This window comes from Salmo salar, chromosome 02 (genome assembly GCF_965601325.2).
Source record: "Salmo salar chromosome 02, fSalSal1, whole genome shotgun sequence".
Classification (NCBI taxonomy): domain Eukaryota; kingdom Metazoa; phylum Chordata; class Actinopteri; order Salmoniformes; family Salmonidae; genus Salmo; species Salmo salar.
Window position 1 is genome coordinate 67438230 of NC_138292.1, and position 27751 is coordinate 67465980.

The following is a 27751-nucleotide window of genomic DNA, read 5'->3' on the forward strand; positions in this document are numbered from 1 at the left end:
TGAAAACCTGTTGCTCTCATGTCATGGTATTGGGGGCATGGGGGGATGTCTCTCTCTCTCCTTCCCTCGCTCCCTCTCTCAACCCAAGTTGACATCCCGAACACTCAACCCTGACCTTTACCCTGACCCTAAGGGCTGAGTCACTGAGGTAGTGGACAACAGCTTCTTCTGATTGGTTAAGACAGAACAGGGTGCTGCACATGATATTATTTGCTCAATTTATGATGTTGTGGTGATGTGGTCATGTGGTCGTGTGGTCTTGATGTGTTGGCCTTGTGGTATTATGGATTCTTTGGTCATGGTCTTGTCCCGTGGTCTTGCGGATTGAAAAGCTATGTGTTTTTTTTTTTGTAATATAAATGGAAGCTGTGATTCCAGAACATGTTTTCAGAACATTCCAATTTCCTGGATATGAATCAACACCTAAAGCACTTTGTAATGAAGCCGTTAAGACTTGTTTGGAATCCATTATTTATTATCTTTAATTTTTATCTATTTCTGTTTCGTTTATTAATGCTTAGATGTAATGATATAACCATTTCTATCGTCGTCTGATCCTGGGTGTCAGGGTGTGCGCTACTGGTTGAGAAGCCAGGTGCAGGAGAGCAGAAAGTTGTGAACAGGGGTACACTTTAGTAGGCAGAGGCAATAAACCACTGCTCAAAACCTCCAGCCAAAGGTAAAAGTGCATAGGCGCGAAACAGTCACAAAAATAGGCAAAATGTATACAAAAAACAGCCTTCGTAAAAACCACGGAATAACGGGAAAACCCCAGCCTGGCGGGTACACATGAAACACGTAACAAAAACAATTACACACAAAGACATGTGGGGGAACAGAGGAATAAATACATGCAGTGTGATTGGGGAATGTAAACCAGGTGTGCAGGGAACAGACCGCCGAACAAACAAGGAGAGGAGCCAACTTCGGCGGAAGTCGTAACACTGGGCTCGTAAAAATATCCTTCTATTAGTTGAACATAGGCCATATTTGGTCAGTGCATGGCTATGGAGGCTGTCGATACACAAAGACAATGGCATACAACCAATGATGCATATAAACCCTGAATTAATGATGCTATGTATTGGCCAATGAGAGGCTGGCCATATTGGCACGCCCCAGTAGGAGCAGTCCTGCATAGGAATGAATGGAATTCTACTGTATTTCAATTCAATGTTTTATTTTGTTGTAGTGGGGACAGCAACATTAGAACTTTCAAAAAAGTATATTTTAAGGAAAAATGTTTTATACAGTGCCTTGCAAAAGTATTCATCCCCCTTGGCATATTTCCTATTTTGTTGCATTACAAACTGTAATTTGAATTGATTTTTATTTGGATTTCATGTAATGGACATACACAAAATAGTCCAAATTGCTAAAGTAAAAAAAATTCAAATAAACCTTTTTCAAAGAATTATAAAAAATAAAAAACGGAAAAGTGGTGCATGCATATGTATTCACCGCCTTTGCTGTGAAGCCCCTAAATAAGATCTGGTGCAACCAATTACCTTCAGAAGTCACATAATTAGTTAAATAAAGTCCACCTGTGTGCAATCTAAGTGTCACATGATCTGTCACATGATCTCAGTATATATATATATATACACCTGTTCTGAAAAGCCCCAGAGTCTGCAACACCACTAAGCAAGGGGCACCACCAAGCAAGCGGCACCATGAAGACCAAGAAGCTCTCCAAACAGGTTAGGGACAAAGTTGTGGAGAAGTACAGATCAGGGTTGGGTTATATAAAAATATCAGAAACTTTGAACATCCCATGGAGCACCATTAAATCCATTATTAAAAAATTGAAAGAATTTGGGACCACAACAAACCTGCCAAGAGAGGGCCGCCCACCAAAACTCACGGACCAGGCAAGGAGGGCATTAATCAGAGAGGCAACAAAGAGACCAAAGATAACCCTGAAGGAACTGCAAAGCTCCACAGCGGAGATTGGACTATCTGTCTATAGGACCACTTTAAACCGTACACTCCACAGAGCTGGGCTTTACAGAAGAGTGGCTAGAAGCCATTGCTTAAAGAAAAAAATAAGCAAACACGTTTGGTGTTCGCCAAAAGGCATGTGCCTGCTCCCCAAACATATGGAAGAAGGTACTCTGGTCAGATGAGACTAAAATTGAGCTTTTTGGCCATCAAGGAAAACGCTATGTCTGGCGCAAACCCAACACCTCTCATCACCCCGAGAACACCATCCCCACCGTGAAGCGTGGTGGTGGCAGCATCAGGCTGTGGGGATGTTTTTCATCTGCAGGGACTGGGAAACTGGTCAGAATTGAAGGAATGATGGATGCCACTAAATACAGGGAAATTATTGGGGGAAACCTGTTTCAGTCTTCCAGAGATTTGAGACTGGGACAGAGGTTCACTTTCCAGTAGGACAATGACCCTAAGCATACTGCTAAAGCAATACCTGAGTGGTTTAAGGGAAAACATGTAAATGTCTTGGAATGGCCTAGTCAAAGCCCAGACCTCAATCGAATTGAGAATCTGTGGTATGACTTAAAGATAGCTGTACACCAGCAGAACCCATCCAACTTGAAGGAGCTGGAGCAGTTTTGCCTTGAAGAATGGGCAAAAATCCCAGTGGCTAGATGTGCCAAGTTTATAGAGACATATCCCAAGAGACTTGCAGCTGTAATTGCTGCAAAAGGTGGCTCTACAAAGTATTGACTTTGGGGGGTGAATAGTTATGCACGCTCAAGTTTTCAGTTTTTTTGTCTTATTTCTTGTTTGTTTCACAATAAAAAAAACATTTTGCATCTTCAAAGTAGTAGGCATGTTGTGTAAATCAAATGATTCAACCCCCCAAAAATACTAAGATATTGGGTTCAATTATTGTAGGGATCACCTACACATACTTAAAAAGCACTGTATAAATAAAGGAAACGCCAACATAAAGTGGCTTAATAGGGCGTTGGGCCATCATGAGCCAGAACAGATTGTCTAGAACTCTATTGGAGGAATGTGACACCATTATTCCACAAGAAATTCCTTGATTTGGTGTTTTGTTGATGCCGGTGGAAAACACTGCACCAGAATCCCCCATAAGTGTTTAATTGGATGCATTTTCATGCTCATCAAACCATTCAGTGACCACTCACGCCCTGTGGATGGACTCATTGTCCTCCTATGGGGGCATAGGCATGGTAGCCAAAATAATGCCCAAAATAATGGCCTGCCCAGCATTTTTAAACCTGACCCTGAGCATAATGGTATGTTAATTGCGTCATTAACTCAGGATCCACATCTGTGTGGAAGCACCTGCTTTCAATATACTTTGTATAACTAATTTCCTCAAGTGTTTCCATTATTTAGGAAGTTACCTGTATATGTTCTGTGTTACACCTTCATTTCAGGTCATCACTGAAATAGAGCTGGGATTCAGGCTACAGAGTGTAGGATTACATGGGACAATCAAATCAAATCGGTAGCGTACACAGACTTGTTACAGCAGTTGACTAAGCAATCTAGCTTAGTCACTGATGAAACCCTAAAGTAAAGCCAGAACAGTAGCTACTCGGCTTATAATATGAGGTTGACGTTTTCTCCTAACCGTTGATCTGGAGTCAGATCTGTCCTCAGCCACTAATGGTTGCAGTTAGGATTGGGGCTAAGGGTAATCTGATCCTAGATCAGTTGTCTGGCAACAGAGACTTATAGCAGGTCATACATGGCCTGTAAAACACTGACCCTTTCAGATTTCAGCTAGAGACCCAGCGGAGAGTTAATCTGGCTTTGTCGAGCTACGGCTTTAGCTGGGGTTTCCCCGCTCTCCCTATTTTTCTCTCCATCCCTCTCTCCTCTTTTTCATTTCACCCCCTTCCTCTCACCTTTCAAACCTTCTTACACACAATCTTAAACCCCATCTGTCTCTCTCTCTTCTTTCTTTCTTTCTTTCTTCTTTCTTTCTTTCTTTCTTTCTTTCTTTCTTTCTTTCTTTCTTTCTTTCTTTCTTTCTTTCTTTCTTCTTTCTTTCTTTCTTTCTTTCTTTCTTTCAAGCCCTATCTCTCCCTCGCTCTCTCGCTGCGCCCTATGCGCTGACCAGCTGGTAAGTGTCTCCACTGACATTTCAACCTCTCCCTGACCCAGTCTGTAATACCTACGTGTTTCAAGCAGACCACCATAGTCCCTGTGCCCAAGAACGCCAAGGCAACTTGTCTCAAGGACCATCGCCCTGTAGCATTCACATCTGTAGGCTTGAAATGCTTTGAAAGGCTGGTCATGGCTCACATCAACACCATCATGCCAGACACCGTAGACCCACTCCAATTTGCATAACGCCCCACAGATCCACAGATGACGCAATCTCTATTGCACTCCACACTGCCCTTTTTCACTTGGACAAGAGGAACACATATGTGAGAATGCTGTTCATTGACTACAGCTTTAGCGTTCAACACCATAGTTCCCTCTAAGCTCATCACTAAGCTAAAGACCATGGGACTGAACACCTCCCTCTGCAACTGGATCCTGGACATCCTGACGGGCCGCCCCCAGGTGATAAGGGTAGGCAACAACACGTCCGCCATGCTGACCATCAACACTGGGGCCCCTCAGGGGTGCGTGCTCAGTCCCCTCCTTTACTCCCTGTTCACCCACGACCGCGTGGCCAAACACAACTCCAACACCATCATTAAGTTTGCTGACGACACAACAGTGGTAGGCCTGATCACCGACAACGATGAGACAGCCTATAGGGTGGTCAGAGACCTGGCAGTGTGGTACCAGGACAACAACCTCTCCCTCAATGTCAGCAAGACAGAGGAGCTGATGAGACAGCCTATAGGGAGGAGGTCAGAGACCTGGCAGTGTGGTACCAGGACAACAACCTCTCCCTCAATGTCAGCAAGACAGAGGAGCTGATGAGACAGCCTATAGGGAGGAGGTCAGAGACCTGGCAGTGTGGTACCAGGACAACAACCTCTCCCTCAATGTCAGCAAGACAGAGGAGCTGATGAGACAGCCTATAGGGAGGAGGTCAGAGACCTGGCAGTGTGGTACCAGGACAACAACCTCTCCCTCAATGTCAGCAAGACAGAGGAGCTGATGAGACAGCCTATAGGGAGGAGGTCAGAGACCTGGCAGTGTGGTACCAGGACAACAACCTCTCCCTCAATGTCAGCAAGACAGAGGACCTGATGGTGGACTATAGGATACAGAGATCCGAGCACGCCCCCATCCATATCGACGGGCCTGTAGTGGATCGGGTCGAGAGCTTCAAGTTCCTCGGTGTCTACATCACTAAGGACTTAACATGGTCCACACACACCAACACAGTCGTGAAGAGGGCACAACAACGCATCTGCCCCCTCAGGAGGCTAAAAAGATTTGCATCACCGCTTTCTATGGCAACTTCTTGGCATCCGACCGCAAGGCGCTTCAGAGGGAACATCACTGGGGCCGAGCTCCCTGTCATCCAGAACCTCTATACCAGGCGGTGTCAGAGGAAGGCCTTCAAAATTGTCAAAGACTCCAGCCACCCTAGTCATAGACTGTTCCCTCTCCTACCGCATGGAAAGCCATACGGATGCACCAAGTCTGGAACCAACAGATCCCTGAACAGCGTCTACCCCCAAGCCATAAGACTGCTAAATAGTTACTGTAATTAAATATACATTTTTTAAAGTTTTTTAATTTAACCTTTATTAACTAGGCAAGTCAGTTAAGAACAAATTCTTATTTACAATGATGGCCTACCCCAGCCAAACCCATATTTATCTGAATTACCTCGTAGCCCTGCACATGGACTCGGTACTGGTACCCTGTTAGCCAAGTTATCGTTACACAATGTGTCATGGTGTTATATTTCTGATATTCCTATATTTTTCACTCTGCGTTGTTGGGATGTGGCATTTCATTGTTAGTCTACACCTGTTGTTTACAAAGAATGTGACAAATACAATATGGAAGGAAAGAGAGAAGGACATTTTAAGGTTCGATTTGATCTCTCTGTCTGCCTATCCCTCTCCTCCCTATCCTACTCCATTGCTCTTTCTCGCTCTACCTCTGTCATTTTCTATCCATCTCTCTCCCTCTTTCTCTCCCTCTTTCTCTCTCTCTCATGGTAAAAGCTGGACAACCATAGCATGTGTACAGTATGTTAAAATCTCTCCCTCAGACTGACTGGTATAGAAGATTTGTAACATAATGTAGAATGAAAGCATAAGGGCTTTTCTCCTACACACCATACACACACCAGACACACACACACACACCAGACACAGTGTCCCCTTTGTCCTGCAGTACTGTATAACTCACTCAATTAGGAAGTGTATGTATTGCAGAGAGCGGGCACTCCAGTCCAAAAGCATGATGTGTGTGTGTGTGTGTGTGTGTGTGTGTGTGGTGTGTGTGTGTGTGTGTGTGTGTGTGTGTGTGTGTGTGTGTGTGTGTGTGTGTGTGCGTGCGTGCGTGCGTGCGTGCGTGCGTGCGTGCACGTCCAAAACCCAGTCAGTCTGTTTGGAATATTGGCAAACGTCTTCAGTAAGCGTTTATACCAACCGATCCAAGATAAGTACCCTGGCAACATCTGGTTATGTAACCCAACCTCAAACTAATATGAAGTCTGTCTGTGTTTGTGTCGCCTCCTTTTAAAACCACACCACAACCCGACAAACATTAGTTTTGTTCTTTGTTTGTTATGAATATAGTCCACTGTGACACTCAATAAATCGTAGCATTATTATGCTATGTCGTGATTATCTTTTGACATTAGGAAATGTGAAGGGGAGTTTGACTGGGAGTGAGTACCGTGTAACCGCCAACATAGACTGTAACGTCATAATAACACAGAGACAGAGCGAGAGAAAGGCTAGCTTCTGGCTCCGAGGGTTGCATTTTGGCCTGTAGTTTGGGTTTGGAAAAGGATTATGGTTTGGCAGAGAGGGTAAATATCATTTTGAGAAACCCCAAAGGCCACAATTCTTCCTCTATTTCACTGGTTTATTCACTAAATAAAAGTCTTGCTAAACCAATGGAGCCGGTACTGTCCGTCCATGGCGTCTTATAACACTGGTGGATTGTGGGAACTAAAGAGATGCCATATTACCATTTCAACTAAGGTATCACTGATTAAGATGTAAAACTGCACGTTTTACACGAATACTGTATTATCAAAGTAATTTCCTTTCTGTGAGAACTTTGAAGTGATTTATATGTTGAAACTAAGTCAGCTTCTGGGTTTCTTTGAAAGGTTACAGGATAATAATACCGGAATAGAATATCATTTTCAACAACATTGACTTTTTACTATTTTCCTGAACACAGTATCTTATCCCTTACTGAGACAGTACAATAATACCATTATCTTATTCATTTATTAAGTGTTCTTAGTAAAACCCTTACCTGGGCCTGTATTGACAAAGTGTCTCAGAAAAGATTGCTGATCTAGGATCAGTGTAGCCTGTTAGATCATAATGAATAAGATTACAATGGACAGGTGGAACCTGATCCTAGATCAGCACTCTTACTCTGAGAGGCTTTAGAATACAGGCCCTGCTCTATAACCTGAGAGTTGCTTTGGCATTAGCAGTGTGTCACATGTTCAAAGTGAATGAGTCATAAGAGGTGACCCGTTAAGGTGTACTAAGTTTTCTCCCTCTCTCTCAATAAAGTTCATGTTAATATCTGGGGTTATATACACACACACACACACTCTCTCTCTCTCTCTCTCTCTCTCTCTCTCTCTCTCTCTCTCTCTCTCTCTCTCTCTCTCTCTCTCTCTCTGGCAAAAACAGGCAAAAACTAAAGACATTGTAACATATTGACATTATAAATACTTTATTAGTAACTTGTAACTGATGTAGCAGTTGTTTTAAACCTTCCTTTATGTGAATAACATACCAGAAACGAATCAAGAAGTCAGTCAGTAATAGAAAACCAGGGTTATAAAAAATAAGAGGATATACATCATGTAGGTGACTTCCTTCCGTTCCAGAAGGAGAGTACAAAACATAATCCCAGTCACTGTCCTCGGAATCCGATGGAAAAATCCAGAAGCATCTGAAATGATTGGGAGGATTCCAAACCGCTTGTAATCCAAAATGATGGGAGTAGTCTTGTAGTCAGAAGTCCTTTATATAAAGACTATAACTCCCATAGTCCTCCAGTATCCAATCATCTACCTCTCTTCTTGTCCCAGTTGGCGTAGTCACATTATTTGACACCTGTCAATCATCAAATTGAAGCCACACCCACTCCTAATATCGAAGTTCTTATTTGCATCTTCCAGAAACATCATTCCCGATTCTGGCAATATTTTGACGTTATCAAAATTATTTATTTTTGAACGTTCGTCTTGTGGGAAGATATAGAATATAACATATATAGAATATGTTCTCTGTCCTCTGCCCACTTCTCTTGTTGCCATCACGCACAACATGGCTGTTCATATCTCAGTCTGAGAAACATGAAAGTTTCTGTTGAAAAGATGTTCTCGTCCCTCTTCCTCTCTTTCACTCTTCTCTCTTCCATCCATCTTTCTTCACCTTACACCTGATGGGAGAAGAGAAATAGGTACCAAACGTTAGCTTAGCCAATCAGACAATACAAGTCATCCCCCCAACAAAATAACGTAATGTCAAATGTTCACCACTTAAAACAATGAATCTTTAGCACCCCCATCTTTCACCACCAAATACAACCTCCATACCCAATGTAATCAGCCAAGGCACCAGTCACCAATTAAAACCACTTCCTAATTTCACCCCCTCTTCCTGTTCGATTGATACTGCTCTCTGATTGGCGATTCCCATGATTGGCGTTTAAACCCAGATCATTGATTGGCTGTAGTGCTAATGCCTACCGTAATGACACTAATAAACACTCATGTTTTTCCACATGCCCGACAAAAGTATGAGAAATTCTTTGAGGTTTTTGAGCTTTTTACGTTTCCTCCCTTTACCCTTGGTCCTACTGGGTCCTGTGAATGAAGGGGGAGGAGGGGGAAGAGGAGGATCTATAAAGAAAAAAGGGGAATGAAAAAAGGAGTGGAATACCCTGAGAGAGAACCATTTCAATTCCTCAACTGTTCTCAGTTTATATCCGTGTAGAGAGACACTCTCAGACAGGAGCTGAAGCACACGCTGTACGCAGTAGAGTATAGTAAGATATTTACCATTGTCTGTATCGTAGAGTTCCTTGATGTGTCGTTTGGAGGTGCATATACACTCAAGGTGCTCCTCCAGCCGCACCAGCACCTCCTTTAGTTTAGGACGCCTCCTCACATACTCCACCTTAGCCACCTGGAGAGGGATGGAGAAAGAGATCAGAATGAGTTCTGGAGAATCTCCTCTTTTCGAGGTAATGGAAGGATACAAAAACATGACACACACACACACCCCTCGTACACTAACACACACACACACACACACACACGTAAGCAAGCACACACACATTAGTGTTCTCTCAAAAAGTGAGCCAAGCCTGCTTGAGCTTCAGGACTGATTGTACAAGCCTCTCTTCTCTTTCAAGTCTGAACATACACAAAGACAACACACACGCACGCGCACACACACCCACACACCGAAAGGTGCTGCTATGTTACAACATGAACCAGAAGAGCACAGCCGAGACAGTAACACTGTTATTGGTACAGAGGTTCAGGTGAGGTAAGGCATCTCAATGGTATGGACTGGAGACGCTCCCTCTCCATGTTGTAATTAAGGCTTTTTCTCCTTGTGTAATTTCCTTCATCTGATTCTGCACTGATAGGAAACAACTGGACAGATGCCATGCTACTTACTTTCCCTTTTACAGGGCAGTGTACAGATGTAGGCTCTGAATTTGATCACTCTTTTGTTGCTGAGAATTTAAAAAGGCTTCTAAAGTTTGTAATTTCCACTTTAAAATGTCAGGCTTGATTTTTCCTTAGGAAAAATGTATCAACCCCTACATAAAATGTCCATGAACTATAATCCACATAATAATTCACATTTCCTGTTGCTGACTGATTATTTTCCTGCTGTAGCAAACTGGCTCAAATTAAGATGCTACATCTGTATGTGAAAGGGAGGAGACATGGAGAAGAACCCATTGTAGGCTATTGAGATGCAGCCTGAGGGAGTTTCTCAGTTTCCTTCCTGTCAAATGAAATACAGGGAATAAGACACGAGTCAACTCAAAGGTGTGTAACACGAGGTGTGTTTGGGCTCTCAGTAAACCACCAGGTCATATTAATATGATTATGACCTTCTAGCTGTTATTTCCCCAGAAAGTCATCATAAAGTCAGACATAACAATGGAACCTTTGTCTCTGTCCCACCAGTGGAAACTGGAATGGAGGGAAACAGACAGTGGACACAGAGAAACCATGGGAGATTAATACACAGAGTCAAGACCAGTATGAGCCATTGAAAAACAACGGTCCGCTGTTCTGGTACTGGTGAATGGTTTCTGGAAGAGCAGAGACGGGCAAGCTAGCATGCACGTGCACACACACATTCACACACCCTCGAAGGCGCGTGTACGTGTGTGCGCGTGCGTGTGTGTGTGTCTGTGCATACGCGTGTACGTGTGTGTGTTTCCTCTCCATAGTCCTGTCTCTGTAGTTGAATCTCAGGATATACGGGAGACTTATCTTTTGATTTCCTCTCTGTCAAAGACAAAGAGAAAGAAAGAAAGAATGAAAGAATGAAGAAAAGGAAAAAGAATGAAAGAGAGAGAGAGACCCTTTCATCTAATATTGAGTATCAAAAGGGGATCAAATCTGCACCCTCCCTTCGCTCCTCATCTGTCCATTCCTCTCATCCCTCTGCTCTATCTATCCCTCCCTTCTCTCCTCATCTGTCCATTCCTCTCATCCCTCTGCTCTCTCTATCCCTCCCTTCTCTCCTCATCTGTCCATTCCTCTCATCCCTCTGCTCTCTCTATCCCTCCCTTTTCTCCTCATCTGTCCATTCCTCTCATCCCTCTGCTCTATCTATCCCTCCCTTCTCTCCTCATCTGTCCATTCCTCTCATTCCTCTGCTCTCTCTATCAAACCATCCCTTACCCCTTCAAAAACACTGCTTCTCTCTTTCTCACTCTCTTTCTGTACATTTAAGCACAGTTAGATTTCCTCCAATAGTTATGGCTCTTATTTGCAGGGATGTCTCTATGACCTTTGACCCTCTATTTCTGCATATGATCTCTATCTGAGGTCTACAACAGATAGCGCTGCCTCAGCCAGATCAGTTCAGCTCAGATTGTATTCATTAGGAACTAAACATAATAGCATTTACCTAAACAAGGAGGGACTACCTCAGCACCCAGAAATCACAACTTCTTCCTCTGTGTGAACTGTCTGAGGAACAGCTAAGCCAGACAGACAGCATCTTTAGTCTTTTAATAGACAGAGGACTGAGAAGCCATTCACTCAGAGGAAAACAGGGAGTGGGGAAAACAAAATAACCCCCGTAGTGAATACACTGAAGCACTGAGATCATCAACACACCCACTATCCTCCTCGGCTCAGACCATGCTAAACTGGCTGGAAATCCTTAGCGCATGAACACACACACACACCGTCTCACTATTTTTCTTTCTCCATCCTCTCTCTCTCTCTCTCTCTCTCACACACACACACTGAGCAGAGCTTCCAGTTGGCAGTGTGTGTGGGTTTAAGATGGCAGGGTTTACTTGCTATTATGTGCCAGCCCTGGCAGAGTTTAAATACAAATGATTATGTTCCTGCGGTCGCGAGGGAGTCTCCTGGCCTGGCACACACACACGCATACACACACGCACACACACACACACACACACACACACACACACACACACACACACACACACACACACACACACACACACACACACACACACACACACACACACACACACACACACACACACACACACACACACACCACACACACACACACACAGTACCAGACAAAAGTTTGGACACACCTACTCATTCAAGTGTTTTTCTTTATTTTTATTATCTTCCAGGTGAAGCTGGTTGAGAGAATGCCAAGAGTGAGCAAAGCTGTCATCAAGGCAAAGGGTGGCAACTTGAAGAATCTCAAATATAAAATATATTTTGATTTGTTTAACACTTTGGTTACTACATGATTCCATATGTGTTATTTCACTATTATTCTACAATGACTGGTACTGTACACACACGCACACATGCACACAGGCACAGACCTAGCCAGGGAGACCTAGCTAAGGGGAGCTGGACTAGTAGAAAGGGGTTGAATGGTTGAGTTGCTGTGTTTGTGTGTGTGTGTGTGTGTGTGTGTGTGTGTGTGTGTGTGTGTGTGTGTGTGTGTGTGTGTGTGTGTGTGTGTGTGTGTGTGTGTGTGTGTGTGTGTGTGTGTGTGTGTGTGTGTGTGTGTGTGTGTGTGTGTGTTCAGAGAACGTGTAGCTCTCTCCTACCTTGACAGTGCGGTGGTGCTTGCGGGAGGGCAGGCAGTGCATGTTGCTGGTGTTGCAGCATCCGGTACATCTCTTCACCTCTACACAGGGAGGCCAGATGATGAAGTTAGCGGAGGTGGAATCCACCTGGCTCCGAGGGATCTCGTAGATCACCGTACGAGTCTTACACACCGCGGGTAACGCCTCCTCTGGGGTCAAAGGGGAGGGGGAGAGGTTAAAGGTGAAACATGACAGCATAGAGAGAAGGTAGTGTTGGTGTATACTTACACACACACAGAGACACACACACACACAGAGACATACACACGCAGAGACACAGAGACACACGCGCAGAGACACAGAGACACACACGTAGACGTAGATGGACAGTAGATGGGATATAGACAGAAAGAGGCAAATACTCAGACAGACACACACACTCTCTCTCTCTCTCTCTCTCTCTCACTCTCTCTCACACACACAAATTCCACAGGTATGCATGAACACAACTACAAAGACACACACACTTACCGATGCTCCTCTTGTGCCTGGAGTGTGTCTGAGAGCTCTCCAGCTGTGAGTAGGCCTTGTTGTGGTACCTCTGTTTGTTCTCCTCTATCACCTCATTCTCTGTTGACCACAACAACATCAATCTCATGTTATCCCTACACTAGCTGGGCCATTCAGAAGCAGAGCAACACTGAATGGAGAGAGAAGCTTGAACTCAGAAAAGCTCAAAATAACTGTGTCCCCTCTGTAAATGAACAATCCCTTATCGTCACCATGACAACCATACGCCTTCTGCTATCCAATCTAACAGCTCTGGTTGTTAGTCGGGTGTGTGTAAAGAACCTTTCACTTCAAAATGACCTTGTTTGATCTTTCAGCTCGATATTGACCTGTTTGGGGTCTCTCTCTTAAAGTATATATTTTTGCTACCCAAGTACTGACCCCACAGAGAGTGTAGACTGTAGAGGGTGTGTGTATGATTGTGTGTGTCTGTGTGTGTGTGTGTGTTCCTTGCAAGTGTGTGTGCGTGACTGCACTTACGTGCAGGAACTTAAGTGCTTGCTGTATGTCTTGACCAACACAAAGCCTCCTAGCTCCTTCCTCCTGACACTCAGGAATTTCACCATGAATTATACATACCAAAACAGCAGCCATTCAGCCCTCAGTGTGTGTGTGTGTGTGTGTGTGTGTGTGTGTGTGTGTGTGTGTGTGTGTGTGTGTGTGTGTGTGTGTGTGTGTGTGTGTGTGTGTGTGTGTGTGTGTGTGTGTGTGTGTGTGTGTGTGTGTGTGTGTGTTTCATTCAGCCTTACATTGCTGCTCCACAAATAATGGACAGTATGACAGCAGCATAAAGCCTACATCCACTTGACCCCCCAGCACCGAGGAGACAGCTGAGTAGCAGACAGGCCTATTTGCATCTCAATAATGCCAGAATGAATGGTGGGGTGTAGTCAAGACCAAATGAAAAATGATAAGAACTTGTAGGATGGAGAGCGGTTACTAAGTAGCCTAACAATGAATGGCTTGAAACGTTTCATTAGGGTATGTTTCAAGCCCTTGTCCACACCTTCCCCCTTATTCGACCAGACTCCAGTTACGTGTTCAGTTTTCCTAAAGTTCATTTCACGTGGAATAAAAAGTGTGAAACAGATCAAAAGTTTTGACACAAGCAGCAGTCACCAGGTTCATGGTGGCTGTCCGCCCTAGTGCCGCGGGCAGCGGGACAGAGACAACTCCCACTAACACCGAGCAGAAGCTGGTGAGACGCCTTTTAGTTCCCGCCCGAGAGGGGCGTGCTCATGGCCGGGGCAACATCCAATGGAGATTCATCCACTCTCTCCCTCTAAGCTGCAGGAAGTAATTTGTCTAATTCAACATCTCTTATGTGGCAGACAAACCTGTCCAAGTTGCCCACAGGCTAACAGCCTATCACAAACAAGACACAGCCATAGCACCTCTTTACACCTCTCTCCTCCTACCTTTAAAGGGTACACACTTAGAAAAAACGGTTCTGGATAGAACCAAAAAGTGTTCTATGCTTGCTTCATATATGGCACCCCTTAAGGTTCTATATAGAAAAAATGTTGGCTCAGTGAATAAGAACCCATGGGGTTCTGATCAACCAACCCTATAAGAGGGTTCTATATAGAACATTTAGGGGTGCCACATATAAAGCAAGCAATAGAACCCGTTTTGGTTCTATCCAAAACCTTGTAGGCTACTTCTGGCATGTTGTGTTGAGCTCAGTTCAGTGTCTTTACTGAAGCCTAGCCCTAGGCTGTGTAATAAAGCTATTGAATGAAGACTGATTTAAGAGGCTTTAGGCCTACCATCCAGGTCTAGCTCCAGGAGCCGCTGGAGGTCGCTGATGCTGCGGATCTCACTGCGGGACAGCCGCTCCAACAGCTCCCGGGGGAGTGGGGCCTCCTACAAGAAAAGGAAAACATTGAAATGAAAATAACAGCACTTCATTACCGACACAGACGTTATTGTACCGTAATGGATAGCGCGGCTATAGCAGTGGTATGAGCGTGACTATGTAGCGCTGAATAAGTGTTTTAAGCACAAATATGTGCACAATTAAGGAGATGGTATAATGCACACTTAGTTTGCGCTTGTTGCTGAGAAGCCATAGATTCCCCCTATTGTCATGACATTTTTGGACGGAGTTACTGCAACGCTACTCTGGAGTTTTGTGCATAATTATGCATAAGTGGAGCATGAACGAACGAACAATGCACCTGCCAACGAAGTAAGCGTTGCACTAAAAACGGCACAATTTGAACAGATTTGGCCCCTACAGAGCGTACAAACCAAAACTCGTATAAAAGTCCTTTACCTCAGCGGCGGTGCGTAACAGGCACAATAAGCAGGCGAGGAGGAAGCTCAGAAAAGCGGCTCTCATCTCCCTTCAGGTCCTTTGGGCTCCAGAACGAGAGAAAGTTCCAGTAGTTCCACCAACACCGTTCCAGAACCAGGAGCTGAGGCGTCGCTCCCAAACCACGGGAATCCAGTACCATCCCTCGGGTGGAACCGCTACCTCCACGACTCTACAGCCGGTAGTCCGAATTATTTAGCTATTATAGGCAACATGGCGAGGCTAACAGTGTGACTTTATTGGGTGTTCATTTAGGTTTACATTTATTAAGACTGACGTTTATTGAAGTCAGTTGGGTTTCCTACTCCGCTTTTGGCCACAGAAGCAACACAGGCGCAGGAGATGGGTCGGAGTTACGGCACCTGAGACAAGAGCTATCTATGCTTAGAAGAACTTCCAGAATTGAGAAATGTAATCATTTTATCGATTAGGCTATAATCCACTTGAAGTGAAGACGTCTCGTTGTGACACATTTTAGTGTTTTAATCCTTTATGCATGTTGATACAATTCTCTGAGAATATAATATTCCACTATCCATACATTTATGGGAGACTTCCAAAAATATAAACTTTATGTCCTGTTTATATCAGCAAATGGAGAATAGGTCAAAAATAATGTCAAGCCGTCCGCATGTCCTGGTTGTTGTTATCAAACGGTTTTTGTAGCCTATTAGATCCCTTCAAAGCGGGTCCGCTGTAGACTGTGATCTCCGTGGTGAATGAAGTCGGAACGCTTTGAGTCATATGATATAGTTACTGCGCTGCTGGGGGCTGGCGGGGCGCGGTCACGCTGCAACTCCGCTCCGCTCTCCGGGTGTGTGCTCTGTAACTACAGATGGATAGATCGGCCATAAAGAACACCATTGGCTTTTGACTGTCACATCAGTCCATTCAACGCACCAGACTTCTTTCATGCATCATTGGTCAAATTCAGGTGCGTTGCAGATCAATGCAATTATAGTGATGATGATGATGATGATGATGATGATGATGATGATGGTGGTGATGATGGTGGTGATGATGATGATGTTCTTGATGATGGTACCCCCAAGCCATAAGACTCCTGAACAGCTAATCAAATGGCTACCCAGACTATTTGCATCCCCCCTGTTATTATCTATGCATAGCCACTTTAATAACTCCACCTACATGTACATATTACCTCAATTACCTCGACACCGGTGACCCCGCACATTGGCACATTGACAGGTACCCTCTGTATAGAGCCCCACTATTGTAATTTACTGTTGCTCTTTAATTGTTTGTTATTCTTATCACTTACTTTTTGGGGGGATTTTCTTAAAACTGCATTGTTGGTTAGGGGCTTGTAAGTAAGCATTTCACTGTAAGGTCTACACCTGGTGTATTCGGCGCATGTGACAAACAACATTTGATTTGATTTTGATGGTGATAGTGGTGATGATGATAATGATGCTGATGATGACAGTGATGATGAAGGTGATGAGGATGTTGCTGTTCTCTATAAACATCATATCCTGTAACTGTCCCTAAATGCCCTGTTTTTTTTACCACACAATGGCAGGTTACTAGTTAACACATTGACATTTGATCCCTTCTAAAGCACTAGTCATTACATTTTAAGGGACTGAGCTAATTTATAACAAAGTACAAACCCATGGTTGAGTCGTTTAGGGTATTTATAACCTATAAAGTCCCTGGAGGCTTTCCACCTCTCTCTCTTCCCTCTCTTACACCCTTCCTTCAATTCCCTCCTTCTCCAGCCCCCTCGCACCTCCACCACCTCCAACCCTCCCTCCTTCCATCTGTTCACACCTCAAGTCCCTCACACCTCTTCCCCCCCCCCCCTCCATTCCTTCCTCCACCCCTCTCCCTCCCTTCCAGGTCAGCCACAGATGGCTGTCCGTTTTTAATTGGTGTTTAATTAACTTCATTAATAAGTGGCCAGACCGTAGACACAACTGACCTCCATGATAAAGGAGTGAGAGAGCGACAGGGATGGCAGGATCAGAGGTAGGGGGGACACGGTGTGCTGGAGCTAAAAACAACACTTCATACAAAACAGACGTGTTCACACGGACCTACACACACATTGACTATGTGCCTTGTGACCAGACACGGTGTCACAGCTGAGATAGTTAGGAACTTTGTGCCCACTGGACCCAGTCTCTCTCTCTCAACACTAGAGCAGCCACCATTCTAGCTACAAATGCAGACATTGACAGCCTATAGTAGTGGTGATGAGGAGGAGGGAGAGGTGAACATTGAGGAAAAGGAGGTGAAGGAGATGGGGAGAGGAGGAAGAAGAATGAAGGGGTAAAGGGGCCAAGGAGGAGGGACAAATTGAGGAGGGAAGGAGGAAGAGAAACAAGGTTTGTTGCCAATTAAGACCTATTTAGCCAGACACAGGCTCAGTGACTCTGTCTCTCCCTCCATCAACCCTGAAGGGCTTTGCTTTGGGCTGCTCTGGTCTGGTGTACTTAACTCCTGCAAGGCGCCAGACACACATGCAAGTGCACATGTGTACACACACACTGACTTACAGCACAGGGGTCCGAATTAGGGAAACAACTGGGTTAGAACCGAACCGATCCAGAACATTCCACTGTGACATCCTTGGACCCGGAGAGAGTGATGCCAAAAGGCAATAATCTGGACCCTTAACCTCTCTGTATCCCTCTCTCTCTCTCTCTTCTCTCTCACTTCCTCTGTGGGATAGAAGTGGGACATGCCTCCTGCTATGGTAGGGGCAGTAGCATGCATGTTGTCATGCCGACAGAGAGGCTAGAAGTTTCCCAAAAGTTTAGACCCAGACAACAGGATAGACACAGTAAAATAGAGAAACAGAGACAAATTGAGATATGGAGAGACACAGAGAGGGAATGTGCATGAGAGAGAAAAGAGAGGGAGAAATAGGTCTGGATTCAATCCGTATCGCAGAAGTATCGTGGAAAATCTGCGTTATAGCTCCATTTAAATTTACAGGCAATGTTCCAGTGTCTGCGGAGACTGCATTCACGGTAAACACTGCATATATCGGCTCAATTGTAAATTACTTTGAAAAATGTACGCAGATTTACAATGATACTTTCACGATACGGATTGAATCCAGTTGCTAGTTAAATTTTATCTGTGGAGGGATGAGAGTTTTACAAGCAGGGTGTGGATTAAAGTACCTAATACCTAATTCTATTCAAAACCCTATGCATAGTGCATAATGAAATAACCCTCCATATGTGTCAGACCTGGGATTGATTTCTATTTGAAATCTTTTCATATACTTTTAACATTTGCTCTACAGATATAGGATTTTAATTTGAGCCAGTTTGCTAAAATAATACTGCAGCAGCACGAAATGTGGATTATAATTAATGGACAGTTTTTGTAGGGTTTGATACTTTTTTGTTGGGGCAAACCCAAGTCTGACACTAAAGTGGAAATGACAAACTTTAGAAGCATTCTTAAACCTTGAATACACTACAAGTTTGCATTTCCTGCTGTGCAGGAAAATTCTCAGCAACACAAGAGTGATCAAATTAAGATCCTACATCTGTAGTTTGCCTGGAGTGCTGGATGGGCGACGATTGCATTTTTGTGACTATTCTATTAGTTTTGTAGTGACAGTCAAGCTCAATCAATCCCAGATAAAGTATTTTAAATTATTTTAGATAGTATTTTAATCCAGGTCTGATTTTAGTTTCCCCTCTACACATTCACATAACACATACCAAAAAAGTCAGTCAGAATGGATTTCACGATTTCAACCATTAAACCCGGGGTAATCCCATGGTTGGCCACCTCCCAAAAACTATTGTGTGACTGCATGAATGTTTGGGAAGCGGCCAACAGAAGACTTATCCTGGATAACATCTTGAATATGCTAGTGTTTGGTTTACCTGTATGGTTAGTTAATGCAGTGGCCCCATCTGTTTAAGCATAGGCTTGAGAGAGGTTTGGTGGATTCTCTTTGAATTTGGGAAACAGAGTCCCTCTGCTGCTACCAAAAAGTCACACACATGCATGGAAATATGCTCCCGCACCATACGCTTTTACCCACATCTAAAGCAGCATCCTAAGCAATAGGTCGGAACAAGATTATTGTCTTTTTCCTGTGGAGATGAGATTTCATGCATTACCTGTTTGAGTATCACATAAGCATCAAAACAGAAGAATGCACCAAAAGATGGAATGTCATATTCCTTATCAGTCCTGCTAAGACAAAACATTTCACATGTAAGTTAAACAGTAGAGCCACAGCTGTTGCTATATCATCTCATCATCATATCTGAGGAGAGCCTACTTCTCTTGTGTACGTGTTTCCTCTTCTTCTATAATCTGTTCTTTGTTTTCAGATGGTTAAGACAAAGATCCAATGTGCATCCAAAATGGAACCCCATTCCCTACTATAGTGAAATACTTTTGACCAGATCTCTCTGGGGCCTGGTCAAAACTAGTGCACTGTATTGGGAGCAGGGTGCCATTTGGGACATGACTAGAACACTCTACTTTATTTCTCTATGTGTAAACCTCCTCTGGCCACATCTAAGGGTCTATATACCAGCATGTCACTGAACCTGGTCGTGGTTGCTTCTGGATTCACAGATTATTCACAGATCTTTCTCAATCAACTGTTTCTCTCTGCCTTCATTTCACTCGGTCTCTCTTTCCCTGTCTCTATTGCTCTGTCTCTCTCTCTCTGCCTTCGTCTCACTCTCTCTTTCCCTGTCTCTATTGCTCTGTCTCTCTCTCTCTCTGCCTTCGTCTCACTCTCTCTTTCCCTGTCTCTATTGCTCTGTCTCTCTCTCTCTGCCTTCGTCTCACTCTTTCTCTTTCCCTGTCTCTATTGCTCTGTCTCTCTCTCTCTGCCTTCGTCTCACTCTCTCTTTCCCTGTCTCTATTGCTCTGTCTCTCTCTCTCGGCCTTCATCTCTCTCTCTCTTTCCCTGTCTCTATTGCTCTGTCTCTGTCTCTCTCTCTCGGCCTTCATCTCTCTCTCTCTTTCCCTGTCTCTATTGCTCTGTCTCTGTCTCTCTCTCTCGGCCTTCATCTCTCTCTCTCTTTCCCTGTCTCTATCGCTCTGTCTCTGTCTCTCTCTCTCGGCCTTCATCTCTCTCTCTCTTTCCCTGTCTCTATCGCTCTGTCTCTGTCTCTCTCTCTCTGCCTTTGTCTTACTCTGTCTCTCTTTCCCTGTCTATCTCTCTGTCTCTGTCTCGCTGTCCTTTTTTCACACCCTCACAATGCCTCTCAAATCAACCAGCTGCAGCACCAAGGCTGACATCCCTCTTTCAGTCCCTCTTCCTCTTCCTGTCCCCCTATTTTGATACTAACTAGTCACTCCCTTTTCCATTACTGACTTGTAGTCAGGTTGACGACTGACATTACTGTACACAGCTGGGGCTGAGGTTGAGTTTATGTAAAACACACACACACACACACACACACACACACACACACACACACACACACACACACACACACACACACACACACACACACACACACACACACACACACACACACACACACACACACACACACACGTTGTATGATGCAGTTGCTTACAGCTGGCAGCTGTTTTGGAATATGATTACAAAGTGTGAAAAACGTTGGAACATTTGGATTAAACAGTCATGTCGTCCTTTACATTGTTGGCTTCGATGAGAGTTGCTGTCTCTGTTTTTCCAGAGCCTTTCTTTTAGTCTAACTGAGAGGCTATGAGAGAGATCATTCTGTTTTGAATTGATTAATCGGTGTGTGTAAGTCAACCCCACCAACACACACAAATGCCTGCTTGCACTGATGCACACACACACACATCCACAAATCTATTGTCACCTAATTTGGCGATAATACGATGCTTCCTCCTTCAAGCCTCTGTATCTGGGCAGCAACTAGTGACAATGATGTCACCTCTCTACCAGTGTGTCCGGAACTTGACACAGGCTGCTTGCCAAATTGCACTCTATTCCCTATATAGTACACTACGTTTGATAGGGCCCTGACCAAAAGTACTGCACTATATAGGGAATAGGGTGCTATTTGAAACACAGACACAAAAGACCTTAGTCTGATACGCACGCACAGGCGCACACACTCACACACACAGGGAACAATACCTTCCACTTCCCCCCATTAACCAGACCCCCAAAATAAACTCCCTCTATACACTAGACCATTGTTACTAGGGCCAACATTAGCACATCAGATGAGACACTTAAAGCCTTCACTTCACAACTCAAGACCAGAGGAAATCCCTTCTTTTGGAAGAGGAGAGAGGGAGATTTCTGTCGTTCTTTCCCAGAGTGATACAAGTGGTTGTGAGTGGTTTGCTAATTGTCCTCTCTTAATCTTGTTAATGCAGCAGAAAGAGAGAGCAATAGAGAGAGAGAAAGGTGTGTGTGTGTGTGTGTGTGTGTGTGTGTGTGTGTGTGTGTGTGTGTGTGTGTGTGTGTGTGTGTGTGTGTGTGTCTGTGTGTGTGTGTGTGTGTGTATATGTGTGTGTGTTCCAGACAACAGGGTTACAAACAGAGGAGCTGGCTTTCACAGATTGTCATGACAATACAATGACCTTTCAACCAACCTTGCCAACGGTTTACCATACTACTCCAACACGCCTGTAGTGGAGTTACACAGCTGGTACTGTCCAATGGAAAGGTGAGGGATACCTATGGAACATGTGATGATTGGTCCATAAAGGAGAGGGGGCTGTCTGTCATAACCACACACACACACACACACACACACACACACACACACACACACACACACACACACACACACACACACACACACACACACACACACCACACACACACACACACACACACACACACACACACACCACACACTCTTACACCTTTAATGTAGGATCAAACAAGGCACTCGGGGTAGCAAACTTTGTCATGGCAGGTGTTTAAGGGTGTGCGTGTGTACATGCTTGTGTGTCTGTGTTACTGAAACAGTTATTATTGCTGTACACAGGCCAACTGTCTAGCAGGTGATGGTGGAAAACAGAGAACCAGAAACAGCCATGTGTTGGGACTTGAAACCTGGCAGCATCGTATTTCTCCAATGCCGCATTTATGCATAGTATCTCTTCTGAGAACTCATTCAAAGTTATAAGAGACACACACACACTGAATAACACACACACACACTACTGAGCCTACACAGACTGTACAAGTCTAAGCGAGACAGAAAGTGAACTTGAATGAGAGTGGATGATAATGATGACAGAAGAGAAAAGCACTAGATGCCAACAGAGTTCTCCTTCACTATGATGTTATGTTGAATCTGTTCATCTGCCTGGCACAGCTTGACCATCAAGTGTGTTTGTTTGGCATGATGTTACTTGGCTTTATCAAAGAAAAGGATAAATCAAGTGTGTTTAGAGGAAGTACACACTTAGACGGTGCAGTATGAGTGAAGTCAATTCATTTAAAATAACTTTATTTGTACCTTTAGGGCAATTACAAAATGATGTTGGCATGTGTTTTTCTCTAACTTGGATGCACGGGAGTTAGTTAGTCCTTTATGTGCAATATTAAAACATCTGATGTCGCTAACTAATGATTAAAGGTTTACCTTGAGATGTTGACTATAATTGATGAACTGCAGATAGGTAGTGTGTGTGGAATTAGTCATACAGAGAAGGCTGGTGGGATGAGCTTTAGGAGGACGGCTCATTGTAATGGTTGGAATGAAATTCATGGAACGGAGTCAAACATGTTGTGTTTGATGTGTTTGGTACCTTTCCAATTGATTTTATTCCAGCCACTACAATGAGCCCGTCCTCCTATAGTTCCTCCCACCAGCCTCCTATGAGTCAAAACACTCATACACTAAGATAAAACTCAAGACAAGTGTGTTATGGCCTTGACATTGGCAAAGTCAAGCTTATCTCGAGTCGAACACAAACAGCCACCTACCCAAATTGCACACACTGTATATAGACTTTCTTTTTTTTCTTCTATTGTGTTATTTACTGTACGCTTGTTTATTCCATGTGTAACTCTGTGTTGTTGTTTAAAAATCAGTAATATTTGCGTAATGTCTAAACAGTAGCAAGCTAAAAGGCTGTAGTAGTATAGTCTAAACGGTAGCAGGCTGAAAGTCTGCTGTAGGAGTGTAATATCTAAACAGTAGCAGGATGAAAGGCTGCAGTATTATAGTAATGCCTAAACAGTGCAGGATGAAAGGCTGCAGTATTATAGTAATGCCTAAACAGTGCAGGATGAAAGGCTTTAGTGGTATAGTCTAAATAGTAGCAGGATGAAAGGCTGCAGTAGCATAGTAATATCTAAACAGTAGCAGGATGAAAGGCAGTAATATTTGCGTAATGTCTAAACAGTAGCAGGCAGCAAGGCTGTGGTAGTATAGTCTAAACGGTAGCAGGCTGAAAGTCTGCTGTAGGAGTGTAATATCTAAACAGTAGCAGGATGAAAGGCAGTTTCAGTATACTATAGTCTAAACAGTAGCAGGATGAAAGGCAGTTTTAGTATAGTATAGTCTAAACAGTAGCAGGATGAAAGGCAGTAGTAGTATAGTATAGTCTAAACAGTAGCAGGATGAAAGGCTGTAGTAGTATAGTACTGTCTAAACAGTAGCAGGATGAAAGGCAGTAGTAGTATAGTATAGTCTAAACAGTAGCAGGATGAAAGGCTGTAGTAGTAGCGTAATGTCTAAACAGTAGCAGGATGAAAGGCTGTAGTAGTATAGTATAGTCTAAACAGTAGCAGGATGAAAGGCAGTAGTAGTAGCGTAATGTCTAAACAGTAGCAGGATGAAAGGCAGTAGTAGTAGTATAGTATAGTCTAAACAGTAGCAGGATGAAAGGCAGTTTTAGTATAGTATAGTCTAAACAGTAGCAGGATGAAAGGCAGTAGTAGTATAGTATAGTCTAAACAGTAGCAGGATGAAAGGCTGTAGTAGTAACGTAATGTCTAAACAGTAGCAGGATGAAAGGCAGTAGTAGTATAGTATAGTCTAAACAGTAGCAGGATGAAAGGCAGTAGTAGTATAGTATAGTCTAAACAGTAGCAGGATGAAAGGCAGTAGTAGTATAGTATAGTCTAAACAGTAGCAGGATGAAAGGCTGTAGTAATAGCGTAATGTCTAAACAGTAGCAGGCTTAACACAATAAAACATATACCATTCCAGCTGATATAACACTAATCTTCTTAAAAACTCTGCTCCAGTTCTATGCTTCCCATCTCTCTCTCACACACACATACTGTGGCCTTGGTTCTCCCTGTATGAGCTTGCATTACTGTTTCCTCACTGTGTTATTATGACTGGGGGCGTCACGCTCCCAGGGTTCTTTTCCCACAGTCCCCCTCCCTCAGTGTCAGCCCCAGTCGGTCCCAGACAACCCTCTCTCATACACACACACTGCACCTGCCATGGGCATCAGCGTTCATCTCACATCTTCTCTTTCAACATTAATCAACAGTCAGAAATGAAAACAAGAGGATCAAGTGGACTCTACGGTTGCTCCCCAAATGGCACTCTGTTCCCTATAGTGAACTACTTTTGCCCAGGGTCCACAGGGCTCTGGTCAAAAGTAGTGCACTATTTATGAAATAGGTATGCCATTTAATACGCAGCCTAGCTCTGACTAAGGCTCTTCCCTTGTCTTAATGTACAGTTGAAGTCGGAAGTTTACATACACACATTTTTCAACCACACAAGTAATTTTTCCAACAATTGTTTACAGACAGATTATTTCACATATAATTCACTGTATCACAATTCCAGAGGGTCAGAAGTTAACATACACTAAGTTGACTGTGCCTTTAAACAACTTGGAAAATTCCAGAAAATGATGTCATGGCATTACAAGCTTCTGATAGGCTAATGGACATCATTTGAGTCAATTGGAGGTGTACAATTGGATGCATTTCAAGGCCTACCTTCAAACTCAGTGCCTCTTTGCTTGACATCATGGGAAAATCCTAAGAAATCAGCCATGACCTCAGAAACAAATTGTAGACCTGCACAAGTCTGGTTCATCCTTGGGAGCAATTTCCAAATGCCTGAAGGTACCACGTTCATCTGTACAAACAATAGCACACAAGTATAAACACCATGGGACCACGCAGCGTCATACCTCTCAGGAAGGAGACGCGTTCTGTCTCCTAGAGATTAACGTACTTTGGGGTGAAATATGCAAATCATTCCCAGAACAACAGCAAAGGACCTTGTGAAGATACTGGAGGAAACAGGTACAAAAGTATCTATATTCACAGTAAAACTAGTCCTATATCGACATGACCTGAAAGGCCGCTCAGCAAGGAAGAAGCCACTGATCCAAAACCGCAGTAAAAAAGCCAGACTACGGGAAATGTCCTCTGGTCTGATGAAACAAAAATAGAACTGTTTGGCCATCATGACCATTGTTATGTTTGGAGGAAAAGGGAGAGGCTTGCAAGCCGAAGAACACCATCCCAATCGTGAAGCACGGGGGTGGCAGCATCATGTTGTGGGGGTGCTTTGCTGCAGGAGGGACTGGTGCACTTCACAAAATAGATCGCATCATGAGAAATGAAAATTGTGTATATATTGGAGCAACATCTCAAGACATCAGTCAGGAAGTTAACGCTTGGTCGCAAATGGGTCTTCCAAATGGACATTGACTGCAAGCATACTTCCAAAGTTGTGGCAAAATGGCTTAAGGACAACAAAGTCAAGGTATTGGAGTGGCCATCACAAAGCCCTGACCTCAATCCTATAGAAAATTTGTGGGTAGAACTGAAAAAGCGCGTGCAAGCAAGGAGGCCTACAAACCTGACTCAGTTACACCAGCTCTGTCAGGAGGAATGGGCCATAATTCACCCAACTTATTGTGGGAAGCTTGTGGAAGGCTACCCGAAACGTTTGACCCAAGTTAAATAATTTAAAGGCAATGCTACCAAATACTAATTGAGTGCATGTAAACTTCTGACCCACTGGGAATGTGATGAAAGAAATAAAAGCTGAAATAAATCACTCTCTACTATTATTCTGACATTTCACATTCTTAAAATAAAGTGGTGATCCTAACTGACCTAAGACAGGGAATTTTTATTAGGATTAAATGTCAGGAATTGTGAAAAACTGAGTTTAAATTTATTTGGCTAAGGTGTATGTAAACTTCTGACTTCAGCTGTAGTTTCCCACTGGAGACTGCGGACAGTGCTACCCAGATAACAGATCAAATCCTGTTTCTGGGCTCCATCATGCTTTCAACACACATACTGCGCCCCCTATAAGTGATGATATAGAAGCACGGACAGTATAGAGATTGGAAAAAAGGAGAGACTGTCTCAAGATTGTCATCTTGTGTATTTCATGTCACAACACAGGAAATTAAGTCAGGATGTTGTGTGTGACGTCTTGTGTGTGCGTCTTCAAGATTTACTAGAGAGAGTGAATGTTTGTGTGCGAATACCCATGATGCCGATCCTCTTCATTTCCTGGGCTACATCTGTTCCCCTGGGTGATGTCTCAAGGAGAAAGGAGCGCTGATTGGCTGGCTTATGTTCTAAGGCCTACATGGTCAGAATTCAGGCAGTGTTCCATGCTTTTTACTTTGGGCTTAAACGAGCAGCACACACACACACACACACACACACACACACACACACACACACACACACACACACACACACACACACACACACACACACACACACACACACACACACACACACACACACACACACACACACACACACACACACACACACACACACACACACACACACAGAGGCCAAAGCAGAGGTGAACTAGTTTGGCTCCAAAACAACTTGTTCCTTAACAATCCCTATCAGGATTCTGCTTAGTAAGGCTTTTCATTTGGAGGGTTTCGTCCTTCTCCTTTGTCATACACTTGAAGATCTCACTAACAGAATTTTAAATGTTATAAACACTGACATTTCAAACTCTTATCGAACATAAATGTTTCACTCTGAAATCATGTTGATTTACAAATATGTCTGTTTCACCACATGTATAATACTAAGATGAGGGTAATAACTCAAGACAAAGGAGAGAGTGTGACTTCTACCTCTTGTGTGTGAGAGAGATACGAAACAACTGCTGTCAGTAAGTCTCAAATTCCTCATGTTCCACTTTCCTCACATCAGTAGGAAAAATCAAGGATTGGAGAAGAAGGAACCTAGGGTATTGTCCTCCAACACTCTCCACGCTTTCCTGTGCCGTTTTGAGAAGGAGACGAGGAGAGAGGACACGAGGAATCTGCCATTGCACCCAGAAGCTGAGTTCTGATTCTCTACCCTTCACCCAGAGGTGTGCTTTCAATCCCTCCCCCTAATGCATTTAAAAGCATTGGAAAGGTGCAAGCATGACTAGTGTGAGTTTCCTTACACCAGTTAATTCTTTTTAAAATCATTACAGGGAGTATAAGCGCACACACTTCAGGAGAAGGGGCGAGGAAACCACTGTCCCACAGTAACCACTGTCCCACAGTAACCACTGTCCCACAGTAACCACTGTCCCACAGAAACCACTGTCCCACAGTAACCAC

At 43.8% G+C, this 27751-nt stretch overlaps 1 protein-coding gene across 2 annotated transcripts; it reads right to left on the reverse strand.

The window, feature by feature from the left end:
- Positions 1–7780: 7780 nt before the first annotated feature.
- Positions 7781–15991, reverse strand: LOC106564525 (platelet-derived growth factor subunit A). 2 transcript variants are annotated; one of them, XM_045708160.2, is made up of 7 exons: positions 15209–15991; positions 14700–14796; positions 12892–12990; positions 12382–12569; positions 9134–9260; positions 8822–8974; positions 7781–8511 (listed from the first exon to the last, which is right to left on the reverse strand). In XM_045708160.2, the coding sequence occupies exons 1-6, from the start codon at positions 15272–15274 to the stop codon at positions 8832–8834; spliced, it is 720 nt and encodes a 239-aa protein (XP_045564116.1). In that variant the 5' UTR covers positions 15275–15991; the 3' UTR covers positions 7781–8511; positions 8822–8831. The 2 variants fall into 2 exon arrangements, with proteins under 2 accessions (XP_045564116.1, XP_045564121.1); XM_045708165.2 differs by lacking the exon at positions 8822–8974 and having other exon boundaries at positions 15209–15987.
- Between the last annotated feature and the right edge of the window lie 11760 nt (positions 15992–27751).

Bases quoted from the DNA above. Each gene is read 5' to 3' on its own strand.
- LOC106564525 (XM_045708160.2), bottom strand. From the start codon at position 15,274: ATGAGAGCCGCTTTTCTGAGCTTCCTCCTCGCCTGCTTATTGTGCCTG. The intron at 12,991-14,699 runs GTAGGCCTAAAG...TGTGGTCAACAG, and splicing joins CCTGGAGCTAGACCTGGATG to AGAATGAGGTGATAGAGGAG. The intron at 8,975-9,133 runs GTAAATATCTTA...TTTTCTTTATAG, and splicing joins ACTCTACGATACAGACAATG to ATCCTCCTCTTCCCCCTCCT.